Source organism: Chlorocebus sabaeus, chromosome 26 (assembly GCF_047675955.1).
Source record: "Chlorocebus sabaeus isolate Y175 chromosome 26, mChlSab1.0.hap1, whole genome shotgun sequence".
NCBI classification, from domain to species: domain Eukaryota; kingdom Metazoa; phylum Chordata; class Mammalia; order Primates; family Cercopithecidae; genus Chlorocebus; species Chlorocebus sabaeus.
The window spans coordinates 46697757-46713385 of NC_132929.1; the positions used below are offsets into that span (position 1 = coordinate 46697757).

Here is a 15629-nt window from a genome sequence, read left to right on the forward strand (position 1 = left end):
TCTGTTTTTGTTGTTGTCGTTTGTTTTATCTTGTTTTTTTGCCATTATGAACAGTACTTCTACGAACTTTCTTGTACATGTCTCCTCTTCTACATGTTCCATATGTACTCTAGAGTATACAGGAGTGAAACTGATGAGTCATAGGCTATTTAAATGTTTAACTTTAGAAGATAATGGCAAATTGCTTTCTAGAGGGATTGTACCAGTTGGTACTCATACCACTAATACATAATCCTGTTGCTTACCATTCTTTTCAACATTTGGACTTGTCAGACTTCTTAATTTTTTTCTGATTGAATTGGTATAAAGTGGTATCACGTTGTGGTTTTGATTTATATTTTTCTGATTACTATATAATCTAGGCTCCCAATTTGTCCAATTTGTCTACTCCTGTATTTGTCTGAATTTCTATATCTATTTTTTATATTCCCTCTCTTTATTCTTCTCTGTCAGATCATATTGGCTGTTTTTCAGTCCTTTGCTCATCCATTTAAATTTTTGTCTTTGAAATGTATTATTTATGGCCGAGGTGGGAGGATCACGAAGTCAGGAGTTCGAGACCATCCTGGCTAACACGGTGAAACCCCGTCTCTACTAAAAAATACAAAAAATTAGCCAAAAAATTAGCCGGGCGTGGTGGCGGGCGCCTATAGTCCCATCTCCTCGGGAGGCTGAGGCAGGAGAATGGCGTGAACCCGGGAGGCGGAGCTTGCAGTGAGCCGAGATCGCGCCACTGCACTCCAACCTGGGCGACAGAGCGAGACTCCGTCTTGAAAAAAAAAAAGAAAAAAAGAAATGTAATATTTATAAATAGTTACATGAGCTACATACTCATGCGGAATGTAAAGTCTCTTCTGCAGTGATAAGCCTACATCCTGGGATGATCTGGGAATCCCTGCCTGTTGATGAACAAGGTCTTTCACAGCTGCTTACAGTTGGTCAGGTGCAAACCTCAGTGTGATCCGTCTAGGCTTTCTAACAGCTGTTAGTTCCAGTAGTTTTGGTGAAAAGCTAAGGTAATTAATAAAAACCTTGATAGATTTAATAGGCCACATCTATTAGGTTCGAATCTAGTTCCAGCCTCATGTGTTTGTCTGTGTGTGCACGTAGTGAGTGGGAGGAGTGATGGTGGCCTGGGAATTGTCTAGCTCTGCAGGTTAGTTACTGTCTGTCCAATAGAGGAGAAGTTATCCGGTTAGATGGTGGTGGAAGGGGAAGGGGAATTAAAGAGTATTGACAGTAAAAGAATATCATATGCAAAGGCACTGAGATGGAAAACAACACAATAAGTATTTACCACCAGAGAACAGAGCATGTGTGGAAGGATGTTGAGAGAAGAGACTAGAAAGGCAGGCAACGGCTAGATTGTGGAGGGCTATGTATGCCAGGCAAATGAATTGGTGTTTTATCCTCTATTTTAAAAACTGTTTGTAAATGAAACATTTTATGATAGCAGTATTTTTCTTGTTTATTTTAAAGTGTATATATGAGCAATAATAAACATATGATTTTCAAATTCTGATATATCTTTAAGAATTTGTGAGTACTACCCAAGATCTTCAAGAGCATCTGATAAAGAATACCATATCATTTCATCTGTACCTTATGTATAGGCATTATGTTGACACAGAATGTCTGTTCCTTGTTAGCTGACCTGTGTTATGTATTTTATAATTTCAGTGTATGTTTGTGATATTGTGTGTGTTAAACATTTGTACTGCACAAATTACTTCCCAAGTTCTATAACTGGAAGAACCTTGAGAAGTAATTTGTGTAGTATAAATGTTCTATAACTGGAAGAAGGAAGTTTTAAATGAAATCTGAGTCTTGTTTCATAATATATGAATCTAATAAGCAAAAATTCACAGTATTTCAAAGCAGAGATACAGTCTTAGTGACCTTAGGTTTCTAAAAAGCCAGGAAGGAACTATTCTAGATGAAACAACTAATGTCCAATTCTAAAAATTCAGCATCTTATAGTAAAAAAGCTAAAAGACATTAAGTGAATGTTTATTGTCTTTTGAATTTACTTCTATTGGAAATAAAAATATGCTTGGTGCACACTGTGAAATAAAACATAATTGGTTTATGGATGTGAAATCATTCTGAGTAATGATGGTGGTGTTCAGGAAATGGATTGGGAAGTAGAGACGGAAGGAGGGGAAATGAAGACAGAATAGTTGAGAGAAACTAATTATAATAATATCAGTGAGAGTGATGGTGGCATGAACTAAAGTAGTAGCAATAAGGATATGATAAGGGGGCAGACTGGATAAATATTTAAAAAGTAGAAACATCAAGACTTAGCAATTAATTGTATGTGAGTAGTGAATACAGAGGGATCTAGGAGGTTGACTAGGAGTTTCTAACCTAGATCTTGTGTTGGTTAACTGTAATTTTTTCTCTCAGTGAATTTTTGCTTTAACATAGACACAGATGTGCTTCAAGAAGAATCTGTTCTTTCAGTGGTATCTTTTCCTCCAGGGAGAGCCTGCTATTTCTATGGCTGCTTACCTGAAAGCAAACACTTGCCCTTTCTGTATTGCTAGGGGGGAAGGTTATCTTTATCCAGGCAGAGCAATCTAGGTTACTCTCATACACAAAGGTTAATACTGGAGTATACAGCTTTCCTAGATGTGTTAAGCAGCCCTGCAGTCTATATTGGGACTCTATCTGATCCGTATGACCCATAAATGGGCTTTCCAACATTCCCATCATCTTTTTTCTGGCTGCGAAGTATATCAATCAGTCAAGACCTATGCTGTCACTTTATACAACCCTTTGCCTGAAGCTTCTATTATCTGCTTTATGCTTGTGACTTTGTCCATGGTTGTAACAAGTAATTGACCTTATTGCATAGCAGATGTTGTACATGATTCTGGCCTATTGGGTTTTAAACCAAGAAGCCAAATAATATTCTTAGTGATTTTAAAAATATGGGTCTATATACAGGAATTAACCATGTTTCTTTTCAGACTTTTCTAACTAGAAGGTAACTAAATGCAGGCATTCTAATTGTAAACCCCACAAGGACCATGTGGAAGGGTAGTTTTCTAAAAGAAATGTCCAGAACTATTAGCAGAAGGGAGAAAACACACCATGCAGATCATACAACAATTGTCCCCCATAACTCTATTTATTTATATTTTTCTTGAGCTCAGGAAAGTTTTCTATATTTAAACACTCCTTCTTTTCCATTTATGTTTGTTATATCTATATTGTCTTCCATCTCTCCATCTTATCTTTTATTCTTCCTCTCTGTTTTTCCTTAGCATTTTGGGAGGATTTCTAAACTTGTGCTGACATTACTGATTTCTTTTTCTATGGTATCTATTTTGCTTTTTACTGGCTTCTTGCATGTTGAATTCTATCACCTGTTTAGTTTTAAAATGTGTTACTCCATGTCTTATTATACAGTTTTATAATCTGTAAATACTGATAATCTTGTTTCTTCTTTTTCAAATTTTATATAATTTTATCTTATTTTACATTAGTTAAATCAAAAATCTTAGAACACATTTTAAATGAGGTCATAAGTTACTTTTATATATTATTGAATTTATAATAAATGTTTCTTTTCTGGAAACTGGATGGAACCTAGATGGTGTTTCTTGAATATAAGAGTGTCCAAATAACAATGTGAAATATAGATTAGACATCTGAGAAAAGTTATTTTAGCTAACGTCTGCTTTGAAGTGTTAGTAAAAAATTTCAAATATACTGTGATGGCAATACAAATGAGCAAATTAATCTCCAGTGACGGTGAAATTCATTTTAATGTTCATCAGGTTGATGAAGTCCTCCATGAGGAGTTCTATCTTGTGTCACGCAGTAACTCATCCCATTGTGCTATACTTGCTCTTTTATAATAGTGGGGCTTAACATCACTTTGAGCTCTCATCACTTCACAGTGTTAGTTTTTACTTACCCTCTCCTTAGTGTGCAGCTCAAACTTCTCTGCTGCAGTTCAGAGCTGATTATTATTTTTTATTATTATTATTTTTGAGATGGAGTTTTGCTCTGTCGCCCAGGCTGGAGTGCAGTGGCGTGATCTTGGCTCACTGCAACCTCTGCCTCCTGGGTTCAAGTGATTCTCTTACCTCAGCCTCCTGAGTAGCTGGGATTACAGGCACACGCCACCGCGCCTGGCTAATTTTTGTATTTTTAGTAGAGACAGGGTTTCACCATGTTAGTCAGGCTGGTCTCAAACTCCTGACCTCAAGTAATCCACCCACCTCAGCCTCCCAAAGTGCTGGGATTACAGGTGTCAGCCACCCTGCCTGGCCTCAGTGCTGATTATTAATGGCAGCAGCAGGCCATCTGGAGTGGCTGCTGCCATCAGGCCAGCTGCAGCAGGGAGGCGTGGCCGGGGCTGCAGGCTCCATGGAGCCAGCAGGAGCTGGGGACAAGTGGGAGCCCCACCCCTTCCGAGTTGGGGCAGGAGCTCCCCGGGTGCTGCTACAGCCACCCAAGCCACGGCTGCAGACCTGGGCATCCCTGTGCTGTTGGGGCCAGGAAGCAGGCAGGAGCCTTGCCCACCTGGGTACAGCTGCAGCCTCCCAAACTGCAGTCGTGGACCCAGGCATCTCTGCACTCTTGGGGACCCAGGAGGCTCCCCCGCTGCTCTCCCAACAGGTTCTGAAGTGTCTGCTTTTGCTGTCTGGCTTCTCCCTGCTGTCAGTGCCTGCTGCAATCTCAGAGCAAAGTTGTGGTTAATCCTGGGTGCTATGGCAGCCTGGCCAAGTATGCACATGCTTGGGGCAGTGTTTACACACCTACCCTTTGTCACCTTAGCTCCCTTTGAATTTTTGGCACCAACAAGCATAGAAGGGAATCCGAGGGGAGCTGAGGACAGCTAGGTGCTGGCCTGCAGGTGCCCCTTCATACCTATAGCCTGGGCACCATAAACAGCAGCAGGAGGCAGACAGTTTCCTGAGCAGAAGCGGGCAGGTCCCTGGTGACTCCCCACCTTCAGGCCAGGCTGCCAGTCCCACTGACTGGAGTGGGAACTTGTGGTGCCTTTTCTGGGCCTGCCAATGACTGCCCATGGACCAATCAGCACACACTTCCTCTACCCTGAAGCCCATAAAAGCCCCGGACTCAGCCAGTGCTAAGTAGACATTGGCATAACCAGCTGTAGAGAGGAGCAAAGTACTCTAGGGCCTCCTCTCTGCTGACAGCTGCAGGGATGGTGGGATAACCAGTTGCAAAGAGGGGCTGCCCTTTCTGCTGATAGCTGAACACTTGTCAAGATGACTTTCTTGGTAGAGAGGAGCCACCCTTTCTGCTAGGAGCTGAACACTCATCAGAACACCCTGGCTGTGGAAAGGAGCTGCTCCCTGTGGGTTTCCTCTGAGCTCTTCTATCAGTTAAGAAAGCTCCTGTTTGTCTTGCTAACCCTCCACTTGTTGTATACCTCATTCTTCCTGGTCGCAGGACAAGAACCTGGGACCCACAGAATTTGGGACCCACAGAATGGTGAGGCTAAAAGAGCTATAACACAACAGGGCTGAGACATGCCCCTCGCTCGCCATGTTGCAGGCAAAGAGAAGGAAACTATGGCCCTTTGGGTCACCTAGACTTGGGGGCTCCCCAAACCAGGGCTGTGACTCCCTCTTTGGGACCCTGAGGTTCCTCACATATCCAAGCTTCTGGGTGCCACCGTGTTCCTCAGTGCCAGCTGTGGAAGCTGTTTGCAGTGTTCCTGGTCCAGCCGCAGCCTCGCAGAGAGCTGGTGCCCATGTCAGCACCTGGAGCTGCCTACCCCGCCGTAGCAGCCAGCATGTCTGACTGTGCACAGTGGCCAGACCCCACGCTCACTCACTCCCTTCGCAGTTCCACACCTGACTTGCCCTTAGCAGGCATGGGACCCAGGCCAGTAGCATGAGCTGAGTGCAGCCTGCCGGGGCAGTTAGGTGAAATGAGCTCAGTGGGCCAGAACAAAACTCGGGTAAAGGCGCCATTGGCCACAGACGTTTCTGGTCAGAAAAATGACACCCCAAAGATCCCGTAACATTATATGCACATGCATATTCCATGATACAAGTCCTCTTGTTTTAAACAGTGTTCACCATTTTGTACCCTCACTAAATGTTTTCTGTCTTTATTAATGTAGCAGCTTTCAGTTAATTAAAAATAATTACCCTCATCTTCTACTGGGAATCCTAGTTCCTTGACCCTTTCCATTCAGACTTGACTGCTCTCAAGATCTTGCAGTTTAAATAGAATTAACAAGGGTAACTTGATGTCATTCCTTTCCCTTGCCTTTTCTGTCAGAGGCCAGACTTGCTTTATTAAAACATGATGAGCTTATGCCTTGGTATCACAGTATGTTTCTATTTGGCAGGTAGTATGTAGCCTGCACAGAACCTGGGACAGATTGGGCACTTAAAGTTGCCCAATGGACTAATTGATTATTTGATGACATTTATTTCAAGTGTTTACTATGGTCAAATTGTAAAATATGATCTTTTAGCTAATGTTCACAAGTTACGTGACTTCATGTTATCTACAACATAGGAAATTGAAAATAGATTTTTAAATGTCTACATATAAACTTACCACTGAATCTAGTGACTTTGAATATTTTATTTTTAGGGTGTTTAGAAGATGTGTATTTTAGGCTTTTGCCTGCTAATCATCCTTCTCCTATTTTTTTTAACAGATTACCAAAATTGAAAATATTAATCATTTGTGTGAGTTGAGAGTTTTAAATCTTGCTAGGAACTTTTTAAGTCACGTTGATAATCTTAATGGGCTGGATTCACTAACTGAACTGAACTTGCGACACAATCAAATCACTTTCGTGGTGAGTATTAAAATGGAATTGATATGTACTTTGTGACTTTTTTTCAAAGAATTGAAAAAAATGCTGTAATATGACTTTCTGCAAAGTAAGAATCTACGGTTATTTAGTTTTTTTCTGAATTTAAATTGTGGATGTAATTATTAAGCTCTGTAATATGTTGATTTGGGAGGTATTGAGGTATTTTCCATTTTAAAGAATAAATATAATGTTAGAAACACAATAGAAGTGTTATCAGAAAATGAATCATTTGGTGTAAATGAGTAGTAAATCCTTTCCTGTTTTGTCTTGGGTATAGAATTAATAAGAAAGAGGGTTACTAGTGACTGAAAGTTGAGAAATTATTGTACCAAGACGGAAAAGGCACAGAGAGGTGAGGTTGAGAGTTGTGAAGATACACATAAATATTGTATGCTTTGCAGTTTTTAAAGAGGCAGCTTGGTATGGTGGGAAAAGCATTGCATAGGGGATCAGAGACATAGTTCTGGTCTTAGCTTCTTCCCTCATTAGCTGTGTGACCTTGGGTAAATCACAACTCTCATGGCCTCAGTTTAGCTTTTTCTAAAATGAGGACATTGGACCAGTTTGACTCTAGGGTGTTTTTTGGTTTATTGACTCTGAAAAAAGACATGAATATGGTAGAGAACTGGCATGTGAGCAGGAGGAAAAAGAGTTCGATTGTGGGGGCAAAACTATGGAAAGGGAATTCTGGAACTCTGAGATGAACTTTGTCAAATTTATGATTTTGCTGAAGGTCAGCAACTAAATGGAAGCTTGATGCTGAGATATTTTGTATTTGTACATATGTGAAGAGCATTAGAAATACAACTGTTCTGTTTTGTGATATGATACAGGTAATGAGGAACATTATTTGCTCTTTTAAGAAGTTTCCTTTGTTTAAATGCTATAGAAAAACTGCATTAGGTTCTCTCTGGTATCATTCATGCACTTTGAAAGACACAATATAACTCTTAACTCTTTCAACATTGAGTTCCCTTGTAAAGAATTAAGTGTACTGTAAATGGTACACTTGAAAAGGCTGGGGGACAGATGATACCTTATTTATAGGTCTCATAGTACAGACTGGTTTTGTTTTGAAGGTTTCCCAGAAAATATGAGTCAGGTAATGCTCATCTCTTCTAGAAGGTTAGGACAATTTTAGCATGCTATCCAAGATACAGATTTATTCCAGAACTTCTACTTTCTGTAGAGCTCTTCCCAGATTAGATATAATACTGGAACTGGACTGTTTATTTAAAAGACATTCAGATTGGGATAACCTGTTATGTTGCTAAATCTCCAAGAACTGCTCAGTCAGGACTTAATTTGTCCTTAGGACCTTGGGTCTGGTAAGATTCCAAAACGCTTTGTTAGAGTAGGGAACAGGAATCTACTGGCCCTAGCACATTCCTGCCTATATTTTGGCTTTCGTTTGGAAAGTGCATAATGCATATTCAGGAAATTGCTTACTGAATTTCCCGTTGAGTATTAGGTTTAATCACTACTGTTATAGTTTAGGCAATAATAAACAACTTATGGAAGAGGAAATTGTATTAATTTCTAAAAGTTAAAAAGACAATAAATATCATGCATATTAATTACAGTCATTTGCTATATATCAAATTTACTATATCCATATATTGTGAAATATATGGATAAATAAACTTCATCCAACTCTTTCTTCTTTTTCAAAGTATGTCTTTCTTAAAATATTCAAGGGACTTTAAAATCTGAGGATACTTTTTTTCCATCATTTTTTTTTTCCAGGATCAGTCACCACACTTACTCTTTTTGCTTTTTTTTCTTTCATGGTTTTGATTTTCTTCAGTAGCTGGTAATCTTTAAATGAAGGACCATGTTAAGGAGTATCTGGGTATCCTGTGCAGTTGAGTAGATCTTTTTAAACATAAGATCTCACTCTAGAATAATCACTAGATTTGTGTAAGTTCTTGAATCCCACACATTTGTGAATTTCCTTTTAGTGTAAGTGAAAGGGAAAAGGCAGACTCACTCAGAGACTGCCAAAATAAGACTTTACTTTCAGGGGTGGAAAGACTTTGTTTTCATTTGTGCCACGTGAAACTGCCATTTCTTTTTTCCCTCTGATTCTTATGTAGAGGTGGTTAATCATCTCTATAGATAAAACACCCACACTTTCCATCCTTTTTTGACAAGTACTCTATTTTGTTTGGCTTAGGCTCTAGCTGAGGATTTCTTCAGCCAGCTGCTCTGTACATGTTTATATTCATGACAGGAGTGGGAGTGGGTGGGTTTGTTGGTATTCTAAAAATAGCTGTTGAGTAGACAGATCTTTAATTATACACCTACTTGATTCAGCATAGTTCACTGTAGTCCATGCTTGTTCATTGTATGCACTGACCCAGCATGGAGTAAGATGGCATTCAGTCAGAAAGAATTGCTGCGTTTGAGTACAACATCTCTCTTGCAGTTGTGAGCTGCAGTTCTTCCTGCCCAGGGTTATCTCCAGTAAGATTCCATCAGCTTTTCAACTGCCTGAAATTCATCAGAAGTGTTGGTCAGTTAATGATAACTCTTTTGTTAGGATTTTCATGAACGTACTCATTTGTGCGTATTTTTATTGCTTCACCCATTGAATCTTGGAAAGAAGGTGAAACAAGTGCAACCTACTTGCCTTCTTGAAGAGAAACGTTCTGTGATGTTTTTGATGTAGAAAAGTTATTGCTTGTTTGTTTATTTACCAATCTTTGTTTTTGAAATTTTATAAATTTCAAACCAAATATTTTTAGTTTGTATGGCATCTTTCTCTTTAAAAATTATGAAGTGTCTTATATTCAAAAGACAGGCAGTAACAAATGCTGGCAGGAATGTGGAGAAAAGGGAACCCTTGTTTATTGTTGGTGGGAATGTAAATTAGTACAACCACTGTGGAAAACAGTTTAGAGGTTCCTAAGAAAACTAAAAATTGTGCTACCATACGATCCAGCAGTCCTACTGTTGCGTATATTCCCAAAAGAAAGGAAGGCAGTATATGGAAGAGATATCTGCACTCCTGTGTTTGTTGCAGCACTGTTTGCAATAGCTAAGATTTGGGAACAACCTAAGTGTCCATCAACAGATGAATGGATAAAGAAAATGTGGTACATATACACAGTGGAGTAGTAATCAGCCATAAAAAAGGATGAGATCCAGTCATTTGCCACAACATGAATGAACTGGAGATCATGTTAAGCAAAACAAGCCAGGAATGGAAAGACACACATCGCATGTTATCACTTATTTGTGGGATCTAAAAATCAAATCAATTGAACTCATAGACATAGAGGTAGGAGGATGGTTATCAGAGGCTGAGAAGGGTAGTGGGGTGTTGAGGGGAGGTGGAGATGGTTAATGGGTACAAAAAAATAGAAAGAATGAATAAAACCTACCATTTGATAGCACAATAGGGTGACTATAGTCAATAATAAATTAATTGTATATTTTAAAATAATGTAAGTGGATTGTTTGTAATTCAAAAGATAAATGCTTGAGGGGATGGATACCCCATTGTCCATGATGTGCTTATTACACGTTGCATGCCTCTATCAAAACATCTCATATTATTAAAATTAATAATAAAAAATTTTAAAGCAAAAAATTAATAAAACTAAAAAAAAAAAATCCTGAAACATTTCAGATATCCCCAAAACAATAGGAACTAATATTACCAACAATTGTAAATGTCCTTTGTTTTATCTTGTTCTTTCTCAAGTTTTGTGTTGGATATTTTGTATATTAGTTTTCAGTCTTTTAAATTTTCTCATAAAAGCATTTAAACCTATAAATTTCCCTCTAAAAATCACTTCAGCTTCTTCCTGTAAGTCTTGAAATTTAGTATTTTTCTTATTGTTTAGTTCTAAGCATTTTCTAAGTTCTATGTTTCATTGTGATTTCTTTTTTGATCCATGTGTTATTTGGAAGTACACCTTAACATTTTGAAATGTATGGATTTTTTATTCTATGGTCATTCTTTTCTAATTTAATTGCATTGTGACCAGTAGATGTAGATTATGTGTAATTGGTACTTTAAAGTTTGCTGAGGTTTTTATTTACTTATTTATTGCCTGGTATGTGGTCAGTATCTATAGTTGATGCTTACTGTCAATGTATTTGTCAACTATTTGTCAGTATTTTGAAGCTATGTTTCTAGAAGTATACAAGTTTAAAATTAATATATCTTCTTGGTAATTGTTGCTTTTATTGTTATGTATTAACTCTCTTTATTACTAACTCCTTAATTAAGCAAGTATTTTACGAGTATGGGCTATATGCCAGGCATTGTTCTAGGTAGTTGGGATATAACAGGACACTAATAATACTTATTACCTTAATGTTTATTTAATGTTAATACCAGGCTTTTCTGGTTATTTTTCCTTGGTATATCTTTTTTATTTCCTAACCTTTTAAGAAAAATTTTTAATTTGATATAATTTCAGAAAATGTTGTAATAATAGTATAAAGAATTCCCAGTACAAAATGCATCCAGATTCTCTAAATGATAACATTTTGCTACATCTGCTTTATCTTCTCTCTTGCTTACTTTCTCCCTTCTTCCTTATCTGTATATCAGTTAATATATACTTTTTTTTAACTATTTAAGAGTAAGTTGCTGGCATAATGCCTCTTTATTGCCACATACTTCTGTATGTATTTCCTAAAAACAAGAAATTGTCTTATAACAATAGTACCACTATCAAACTCAGGAAATTAACATTGATATGATGCCATTTATCTAATCTATAGATCTCATTTGGATTTTGCCATTTGTCCCAATAATGTCCTTTATAGCAAAAGAAAATACAAGACATGCATTGCATTCAGTTGTTATATCTCCTCAGTCTTCTTTAATCTGGAAGAGTCTTTTTATGTATTTCATGACATTGACATTTGTGAAGAGTATGGCAGGAATATCAGAGAAAAGATGCTGAGTTTTTTTTTCAGTGTATATCAAGTATGTATTCTTTAACTTCCAACCTTTTTCTTATAAAGAATGCATAGCCTCCTTTTTAAACATATAATCTGAGAATCTGTCATAACCAGAGACTTTAGTCTATTATACTAATTATGATTACTGATATATTTAGATTTTTTACTTTGATGTTATTTCATGCTTCTTACTTGTTATGTTTTCCCTATGTTTTTATTTTCTTCTGTCTTATTTTGGGTTGATGGTGTTTTCTCTGTTCTTTCTTATTCACTTTAATGGTTACTCTTAGCATTTTAAAATATACACTTCACTTAAATCACAGAGTTAATACACATCTCTACTCTCTTATCAGATAAGGACCTTAGAATCATTTAATACAATAACCTTTCCATTTTACATGTTTTTGTTGCCTAGTATTTTCTTTTTATTCTTTTGCCCCCAAAATTAGACATTTTAATTGCTATTGTTTCCAGTCAGTGCTTATTTGGATTCACTCACATGCTTGTTTGGGTTCACCACTCCTTTCTGCATCTCTGTCTATCCTTCTTCCCAAAATATATCATTTAGGAAAAGTTTCTTTAAGATAACTCTGAAGTCTCTCGGTTTTTGTTTATTAAAAAATGAGTTATTTTGCTTTTATTCATGATTGATGATTTGACTTGATTGACAGTTATTTTTTCCCAGATGTTTGAATATCATATTCCATTGTCTTTGAGCTTCTGTTATTGTCATTAAAATGTCTACTATCATTTGTGCGTGTGTGTAGAGTATCTTCTTTTCCTTCCTCTGGTTGTCTTTAAGTTTGTAAGATTTCTTTTTGAAGTCCTTCAGATTTACTATGATATGTTTAGGTGTGAAACTATCTTATTTTATTAATTTGAAACACACATTTCCCATATTCCAACAACTCTGAAATCTAGATATGTCTTACAATCTATAGCATGCTTAAATCAGTGTTATACAGGCTACAGCAATTTCATTGCTTAAATATATGTGGACTTGGTTATAGCTGTTTATACTATTGTCATCTCAGTTGTTGGTACTATATGTTTTGAGTTTTGTCACTGTTCAAAATGCATTTTAAAATATTACACCATGATTTGGCATTGAAATGAAACATTCTATTCAAAAAGCTATGGAAATAGAGCAGCAAAGACATTAATTTTAATATTAATGAGAAAAATTATTTTTCATTGGAAGAATGGCCCCAATTCTACCTTCTCTTGCTAATTAACAATCAAATACTTTAAAAGGAAGATAGCCATGTATTGTTGAAGCTGTATTACATTTGTACTGAGATAGATTCAGAGAGATTGCCTATCATGTGTCAAGCAATGCAACTGAAGGCAGAATAAATTGAGGAAACCCCTTGGAATAGATGAAAGAAATTTCAAAATAACAAGAAGCTGTGTGAACAATTCATGTTGTGCTTTCCTTATCTTACAAAATCAAAACATATAGAATGGGTATCAGTATTTGTACAAAAATCCCATAGACAATAATGGAAGATACTTTTAGGATATACTGCATCATCAATGGTTTTAATGGCATAGAAGATGATATTGTGTGAAAAGCATGGACATTATTAGTTGAAAAGTGATTGAGAAGTTTAAATCCAAATATGAAGACTTTTCCTCTGTACTTTATTGAGGGATAATTTAGGTACAATAAAATACACAATCAACTGTACAGTTCAATAACTTCTATTTAATCTGAGTAATTGCACGTGACTGTCACTCAGATCAAAATATAAAATATTTCTATCACCTCAAAAAGTTCCCTTGTGCCTCTTTCTAGTCAGTACCCTCCCCTGCCCCACAGATATTCTGACTTCTATCCCTGTGGATTAATTTTGCCTGTTTTTGAAAAGCACATATATAAAGATTATGTACTCTCTTGTATATTCAACATAATGTCTTGATATTCATCCATTTTGTTGTGCATAACAGTAGTTTAAAAAATTACTGAGCTGTATTCCATTGTAGAAATATCATACAATTTGCTTATTCGTTTTTTTGTTCACAGGCACATTGGTTATTTCCAATTTTTGACTCTTACAAATAAAGCTGCTGTGGATATTCTTGCAGTTTTAAAAAATTATTTATTTATTTACAGGTAGGTTCTCATTATGTTGCCCAGGCTCGTTTTGAACTCCTGGGCGCAACTGATCCTCCTGCCTCAGTCTCCCAAAGTGCTGGAATTACAGGCATGAGTCACCAAACATGGCCATAGTTTTAAATTTACATATATATTTTGGTGGACAAATACTCTCATTTCTCTTAGGTAAATATGTAAGAGTGTTATTACTGTGCCATAGGGTAGGTGGGTGTCTAAATTTATTCAAAATTACCAGTTTTATGAAGTGATTATACCATTTTATACTCCCAGTAGCAATAGAGAGTTCTCATTGCTCAATATCCTTGCCAAAGTTTGTCAGTCTTTATAATTTTAACAATTCTATGATTCTCATTGTTCTTTTAATTTGCATTTTCTTTATTACTAATGATGCTGTACATCTTTTCAAGTATCTTTTCATCTTTTATGAAGTATCAGTTCAAATCTGTTACCTGTTTGAAAAAATTCGGTTATCTTTTTATCATTCTTGATTCAGGTCCTTTGTTTGAGATATATACATATATATAGAGAGAGTGTATTTTCTCCATGGCTTGCCTTTTTACTCTCTTAACAGTGTTTTTGATGTGTAGAAACTTCTAATTTTAGTGAAGCTCAGTTTATCAATTTGTTGTTTTTAGTTGTTTTTATCTTTTGTGTCCAGTCTGAGAAATCTTTGCCTATCCCAATATTATGACTATGTTCACCTACATTTTCCTCCAGAAGGTTTATAGTTTTACCTTTCTATTTAGGTGTGTGATTCATTTTTATTTTCATTTGTTTGTTTATTTATTTGAGACAGAATTTCACTCTGTTGCCCAAGTTGGAGTGCAGTGGCTTGAACATAGCACACTGCAGCCTTGACCTCCTGGGCTGAAGCAATCCTCCCACCTCAGCCTTCCGTGTAGCTGGGACTACAGGCACAGGCCACCACACCTGGCTAATTTTTAAATTTTTTGTAGAGACGGGGTCTTGTCATGTTGCCTAGGCTGGTCTCGAACACCTGGGCTCAAGTGATCCTTCCATCTTGGCCTCTTACAGTGTCAGAGTTTACAGGCATGAGCCACCATGCCCAGCTGTAATCCATTTTTAATTAAGTTTGTGTATACTGTGAGGTAGGGGATTATAGTTCATTTTTCCCACATAGGAATATCTATTTTCTTCATTACCTTTTATTTAAAAAAACTTGCTTTCCCCACTGAATTAAATTGTTGTTGTCTTTGTTAAAATCTAGTACTAATCAAATGGATCTTTTTTCTGGACCCTCTATTCTGTTTCATCTGTTTGTCTACTTACTATATACCAGATCCAGTCACATCTTTAGGCTCTACTTTTAGTTCTAGTTCCTTTGCCCTTTCTACCACATCTATATAGTAAGTGGAGATATTTTAGAAGTTCAACTTTATTTTGTGTAACTTACTTTTTTATGTATGCATAAAAATGATATTCAGCAAAAAAAAATCTGGTTAAGTAAATCTACAAGAGCTTTTTCAGTAATAAATACAAATTTTAAGTGATATATTATTCTACTATAAGTTAATTATAAGTTTATTTTCCCCAAATGCTGAATAAAATAGTTGTAAGATAATGTTAGATTTAATAAAATGTGGTAATTTTATTAGCATACCTAATATTTGTGTTTCCTGAATCTGCAGATTTGTAACATTTATTTATGTATTTATTTATTTTCTTTTATTTATTTATTCTTTTTGAAACAGAGTTTCACTCTTGTTGCCTGTGCTAGAGTACAAGGGTGTGATCTTGGCT

General features: G+C 36.5%; 1 protein-coding gene across 2 annotated transcripts in view; it reads left to right on the forward strand.

Annotated features, from left to right (window-relative positions):
• LRRC49 (leucine rich repeat containing 49) overlaps window positions 1–15629 on the forward strand; it is a 163174-nt gene that overhangs the window by 20076 nt on the left and 127469 nt on the right. For both annotated transcript variants that reach the window (XM_008016056.3, XM_008016057.3), the window contains one exon: window positions 6665–6808. In XM_008016056.3, coding sequence (XP_008014247.3) covers window positions 6665–6808 — 144 coding nt within the window. The remainder of the gene's footprint in view (window positions 1–6664; window positions 6809–15629) is intronic.